General features: G+C 32.0%; 1 protein-coding gene across 1 annotated transcript; it reads left to right on the forward strand.

Moving 5' to 3' along the window:
• The first annotated feature begins 3,770 nt into the window (after positions 1 to 3,770).
• LOC140183295 (uncharacterized mitochondrial protein AtMg00810-like) lies at positions 3,771 to 4,190 on the forward strand. The gene has a single exon (XM_072231335.1). It carries the CDS (start codon positions 3,771 to 3,773, stop codon positions 4,188 to 4,190), a length of 420 nt encoding a protein of 139 aa, XP_072087436.1.
• The last annotated feature ends 2,523 nt before the right edge of the window (positions 4,191 to 6,713 follow it).

Genomic DNA, 6,713 nt, shown 5'->3' on the forward strand with positions numbered 1-6,713 from the left:
TTGCATTGGAAGCTAAGCTTCAAATTGATGACTAAGCTTGAAGAATTTTTAAGATGTTCATAGTAGTTATGTTAGAAATTACAAGATGCCAACTAATAAAGATGTAGAAGTTACTTATTTGAATAGTCAAAGTTAAAAGCAAAGTTAGATAAGTATGTGTATTAGGAAGCTAGTAGAGTCATAAATTATTAGTATGAAGCATTGCCTATATAAAGGCACATATGCCTTATGTATTTTGTGTGTTCCAAACAATAAAAAATATGTTATGAGAACTGAAAGGTACTCCTTATTTTTTTTATTCTATGAGTGTTAGTGAGTTTGAGAGATAAAAAAATATGATAACGTTATTTATGTGTGTAAGTGATCCTGGGGCCAATATAGTGTGGGTATCATACTTATATTTGGTATCAGAGCTGGTTAATTCAGCACCTTGTATTTGATCGTTTGTAAAGTGTGGGAGAGTTCTCACATAGTTATTTGTTCATAGAGTCACTATGGCAAACACTTTCAATATTATATGGTCTAATCCCAAGTTAGATGGAAAACTCGATTATAGTTATTAGGAGATTTTGATGTCTATCCATTTAAAAGCATAAAATCCGTGAAATTTCATTGAACCGGATTTGCAAGAAGGAGTAGATGCTGCCCAACAGAGAAGAGATCAATTGGCGCTATCTCAAATTCATCAAGGAGTAGATTATATGGTGTTTGACAAAATAGCAAATGCCAAAAGTACAAAAGAAGCATGGAACACATTAAAGCTGTCATACAAAGGTATAGATAAAGCTCAAAAAGTAAAGCTACAGTCTTTGAAAAGAGAATATGAAAGGTACGAGATGTCTAGCTCAGAAACTATTGAGCAATATTTTACTCGTGGTACAGATCTTGTCAATAAGATGAGAGTCTATGGAGAAGATATACCCAATAGCAAAGTGGTGGAGAAATTTTTTCACACCATGCCGATGAAGTATGACCATGTGGTGACTACAATACTAGAGTCCCACGATATGGATACCATGACGATTGCAGAATTGCAAGGAACAATGGAAAGTCACATCAGTAGAACACTGGAGAACTCAGAAAAATCAATCAAGGAAGTCTTGAAAAGCCGAGTGAATTTAAACAATGTTGTAGAATCAAGCTGTACACAAGAAGGACGAGGTTATGGTTTCAATTTTCGAAATAGAGCTAAAGGAAGTTTCAGAGGAAAAGGTTGTAAAAATTACAACCAAGGAATTTATAATAACTTTACACCACCTAATCAAAGAAGAGGTGGAACGAATTTCAGACATGTTAACCGAGGAAGAGGTCGAGGTAATTTTTATCAAGAAAGAACCAATTTCAATTATTTTCATTGTGAAAAGTATGGACATAAAGTAGCAGATTACAGATTTAAAATGGTGAAGAACAATCAAGCACACGTTGCAGAAAATCAGCATCAAAATACTGATGATAATTTAGGTACTCAGACTTTATTTTTTACAAGTAATTCATGTGATGAAGATGAAAATATATGGTACTTGAATAATGCTTGTAGTAGTCATATGTCTGATAAAAAGGAGTTATTTTCTTCATTAGATGATTCAATTAAACTATTATTGAAGTTTGGTAATAGTACAGAGATTCCTATGGAAGGAAAAGGACACATACCAATTAGACTGAAGGATGGTTCTTTGAGTTATATTTTTTATATTTTCTATACTCCTGAACTTGATTACAATTTACTGATTATAGGACAATTATCTGAGAAGGAATATAAGATGATAACTTATCGTGGATATTGCACTGTGTTTGACAACAATGAAAGGTTCATAGATAAAGTAAAGATGACTTCAAACAGAATATTTATATTAAAAATTCAACATGTTAGTCCCTCTTGCATGAGTTCTGTGATACTTGATGATAATTGGTTGTGGCATATGCGGTTTGGGCATTTTTATTTTTTTGGCCTAAACTACCTGTCAAAAAAAGAACTTGTTTTTGGTCTACCTCAACTTCATATTACCAATTGTATTTGTGAGACTTGTCAACTAGAAAAGAAGCACAGAGATCTATTCCCTACAGGAAAATCATGGAGAGTTAGAAGATTACTTGAAATTGTGCATTCAGATCTCTATTCTGTAGAAATTCCAAGCAACGGTGGTAGCAGGTAAGTACTTTATCACTTTTATTGATGATCTTAGTAGATATATATAGGTATACTTTCTGAAGCAAAAATCAGAAGCATGTGATGTCTCTAAGACATTCAAGTTGTTTGTCAAAAAACAAAGTGGCTGTAAAATCAAAATCCTCAAAACAGATAGAGGAGCAGAATATCTTGCATGTTCAGTATACTTTAAGCAACACGGAATTCAACACCAACTAACAACTAGATATACTCCTCAACAAAATAGAGTTTCTGAAAGAAAGAATAGAACCATCATGGATATGCTCAGATGCATGCTCAAGTCAAAACAAATGCCTAAAAAATTTTTTACAGAAGCAGTTGCAACAGCAGTTTATATTTTAAATAGGTATCCAACAAAAAGTGTTCGTGATAAAACTCCAAAGGAAGCTTGGAGTGGAAGTGGCCTTCCATTCATCATTTTAAAATCTTTGGGTGTATCGCTTATGCCCACGTACCAGATCAATTAAGGAAGAAGTTAGATGATAAAGGCGAGAAGTGTATCTTTATCGACTATAGCACAGACTCAAAAGCATACAAGCTGTATAATTCAGAATCAAATAAGGTAATCGTCAGTAGAGACGTGACATTTGATGAGAAAGACATGTTGGACTGGGACACAAAGACAAAAAAATAGCCGATTGTAATTTTAAATACATGTGATGATGAAAAAGAAAGACAACCGGACACAACCGAACAACCAGAATCATCTAGAAGACCTCAAAAAGAGTGGAGACTACCTGCTAGATTAGCAGATTATGAAGTTGGCAATGACAACAATCCGTCCGATGAAGAAATCATAAATTTTGCTCTATTTTCATATTGTGAGCCGTTGAACTTTGAAGAAGTCTCTAAAGACAATAATTGGAAGAAAGAAATGGATGAGGAGATTCATGCCATTGAGAAGAATGACACATGGGAGCTGACAGATTTACCAGCAGATAAAAAGCCGATTGGAGTAAAGTGGATTTACAAGACTAAGTACAAATCCAATGGTGAAGTTGATCGTTTCAAGGCAAGATTAGTTGCAAAGGGATACAAACAAAAATCAGGTATCGGTTACTTTGAAGTACTTGCTCATGTTGCTAGATTAGATAATATTCACATGCTTATTTCAATCTCGGCCTAAAATAAGTGGAAGATACATCAGATAGATGTTAAGTCAACATATCTAAATAGTACTTTAGAAGAAGAAGTGTACGTTGAGCAACCCGCAGGATATGAAGTTTCTAGAGAAGAAGATAAAGTTTACAAGTTGAAGAAAGCTTTGTACAGGTTAAAATAAGCACCAAGATCATGGTACAAGAAGATTGATTCATATTTCACTCAGAATGGTTTCAAAAGATGTCCATTTGAGCATACGCTTTAAATCAAGTTCGTTGAACCTAGAGATATCTTGATCGTGTCTCTTTATGTTGACGATTTAATCTTTACTGTCAATAATTTGAAGATAATTACAGAATTCAGGGAGGCTATGATAAAGCACTTTGAAATGATGGATATGGGCTTGATGTCTTACTTTCTTGGCATTGAAGTAGTTCAAAAGGATGATGAAATTTTCATTTCTCAGAAGAAATATGCAAATGATATTTTGAAGAAATTTTAAATGGAGCACTCAAAACCAGTTCCTACTCCGATCGTAGAGAAGTTCAAGTTGCTGAGAGAAGATAAAGGAAGAGCAGTAAATCCTACATATTACAAAAGCTTGATTGGAAGTCTGAGGTACTTAACTACAATCAGACCATATATTGTGTTTGGAGTTAGTTTGCTTAGCAGATTTATGGAGGAGCCTTATACCAACCATTTGCAAACTGCAAAACAGATTCTTCGATATAACAAAGGTACTTTAAATGATGGTATTTATTATGAAAATACTAATGAAGTGAATCTTATCGGTTACACTGATAATGATTGGGCTGGAGATAAAACAAGAAAAAGTACTTCGGAATTTGCATTTCATCTTGGTTCTGGTGCAATTTCATGGTCATCAAAGAAACAACCACTAGTAACACTCTCTACAACATAAGCAAAATATATAGCAGCAGTAAGTTGTGCAACCAAGCAGTTTGGTTAAGAAGAATTCTTGAATAATTGAATGAGAAATAAAGTACTCCAATAACAATATTTTGTGATAACAAGTCAGCTATTGCATTTCGCAAAATACAGTATTCCATGAAAGATCGAAACATATTGATATTCGGGTTTATAAAATCAGAGAGTTGGTAAATGAGAAATAAGTTGTTATTGAGTACTGTCCAACTGAAGAACAAGTAGCAGATATATTTACAAAGTCGTTAAAGATTGAGTTATTTTATAAGTTGAAACGGATGTTTGGAATGATTAATTTTGCAAGCTTGTTTTAAGGGAGGCAATGTTAGTAACAACTAAATCAACTTGCACCATATTAGAACTATCATGAAATTAGAAGCTATAAGAATTACAAGTGATGAAATTAGAAGCTAGAAGAATCACACGTCAAACTTTATCTCCTAGTCAAAATTGGAGGCTACAAATCAAGTTTGAAGAATCATGAAGCATCTATATATATAACAAGTTGCACTCATCATCTCCATGCTAGAAGAATCATAAATTGCATTGGAAGCTTCAAGTTGATGAGTAAGCTTGAAAATTTTTTAAGATGTTTATAGTAGTTGTGCTAGAAATTATAAGATGCCAACTAATAAAGATGTAGAAGTTACTTATTTAAATAGTCAAAGTTAAAAGTAAAGTTGGATAAGTATGTGTATTAGAAAGCTAGTAGAGTCAGAAATTTTTAGTATGAAGTATTGTCTATATAAAGGCACATATGCCTTATGTGTTTTGTGTGTTCCAAATAATGAAAAATATGTTATGAGAATTGAGAGGTGCTCTTTGTTTTTTTATTCTATGAGTGTTAGTGAGTTTGAGAGATAAAAAATATGATAGCATTATTTATGTGTGTGAGTGATCCTGGAGCTAATATAGTGTGGGTATGATACTTACATTCACCGATTGAGGAATCCATTGATGGAACAAAAAATAACATATACAAACCCAAACATGTTAATGAAGGTGTCTGGTGAAACAACGACGGCAACGAGCGGGGTTGCTCTTCACGGTTGCGTCTGCACGGGCTGCGAGGTCAGTAGCGTGCGGTCAGGCTGCAGCGATATCGGCGTATGGGTGCGGCGCCGTCGACACAGGCTGGGGGGGACAGCGGCACTGGGTGAGGCTGCGGTTACAGAGTTCCCCAGCGGTTCCAAGGCTTTTGAATTGGCTGCAAAGTTCTGCTACGGTGTCAAAATTGACTTGTCCCCTTCCAATGTGACTTCTCTTCGCTGCACTGGAGAGTCTTTAGAGATGACGGAGGAGTACTCCTAGGACAACCTCATCTCCAAGACAGAAAGGTTCTTCTCTATCTCCTTTTTCAACAGCATCAAGAACTTCATTACAACATTGAAATCCTGCAAGCATTTAATGCCTATAATAGAGGAATTAAACATCACGAGTAAGTGTATTGATTAAGAATGTGTTTAATTGCTAATATTAATTTTTTAAATTCATTATTCATATTGTTTATCATCCTCTTGTTTCTCTATACTTTCTCTTTTAAAATTTACATAGACCTAATTTCATTATTCACAGACATCAAAATTATACTAATTATATCCTTAAAAGTTAAAACATATACTATATATATACACTTCCTTTTTATTATGGTTATTACTGAAGTGATTAGAGAGTAATTGTTTTATTAGTTATCAACCATTCAAGTTGTTAATGACCAAAGACGGATTTACCTTATGAAGAGAGGAGACACTTGTCTCCACTAAAATTTTGAAGATATATATATATATATATATATATATATATATATATATATATATATATATATATATATATATATATATATATATATATATATATATATATATATATATATATATATAATGTTCTATTTTTGTTCTCATAATAAATTATAGATAATTTTTTTAAAAAAATATTTTATTCAGTTAAACTTAACATACAACAATATTTATTTTATTAAATTTGATTTAGTATTAAAATTAAAAATAAATAGATGATCAACTCAACAAAAAATTAATTAGTGATAATGTATGTTTTTAAACTAACTAATTAGTTAATTATCAAACTAAAAACTTAATTTTTTAAACACACATAAAATTATCAATATTTTTTTTGTCTTAAAAAATTATTTTATATAAAAAAACATTATCTGTCTATATATCTATTAGTTAATATTATATATTTCAACTCTTAATTAGTCTTATTTGTAACTGTTATTTTTGTTGAAATATTTATTTTTTCCCATAAGTATTATAACAAATGAGTTTTCTAATTGAATGGAAAGTAATCAATAGTTAAGTTTTTATAATATTTAAATATAATTCTAACTTTAAATTATAAATACTAGTATATTTTTCATATAATTATTTTAAAACCAAACTTAATTTCCACTTTTTATGCATGTATCCAGCACAACAACATACCACTTTAAAATACCAAAACCTCCACATCCTACCTTAATCAATTTTACTTTTATACGCAC

The sequence above is a fragment of the Arachis hypogaea genome, chromosome 20, assembly GCF_003086295.3.
Source record: "Arachis hypogaea cultivar Tifrunner chromosome 20, arahy.Tifrunner.gnm2.J5K5, whole genome shotgun sequence".
In the NCBI taxonomy this organism is placed as follows: domain Eukaryota; kingdom Viridiplantae; phylum Streptophyta; class Magnoliopsida; order Fabales; family Fabaceae; genus Arachis; species Arachis hypogaea.

What these genes read in the sequence shown, in the direction of transcription:
- LOC140183295 (XM_072231335.1), top strand. Translation starts at nt 3,771, where the DNA reads ATGGAGCACTCAAAACCAGTTCCTACTCCGATCGTAGAGAAGTTCAAG.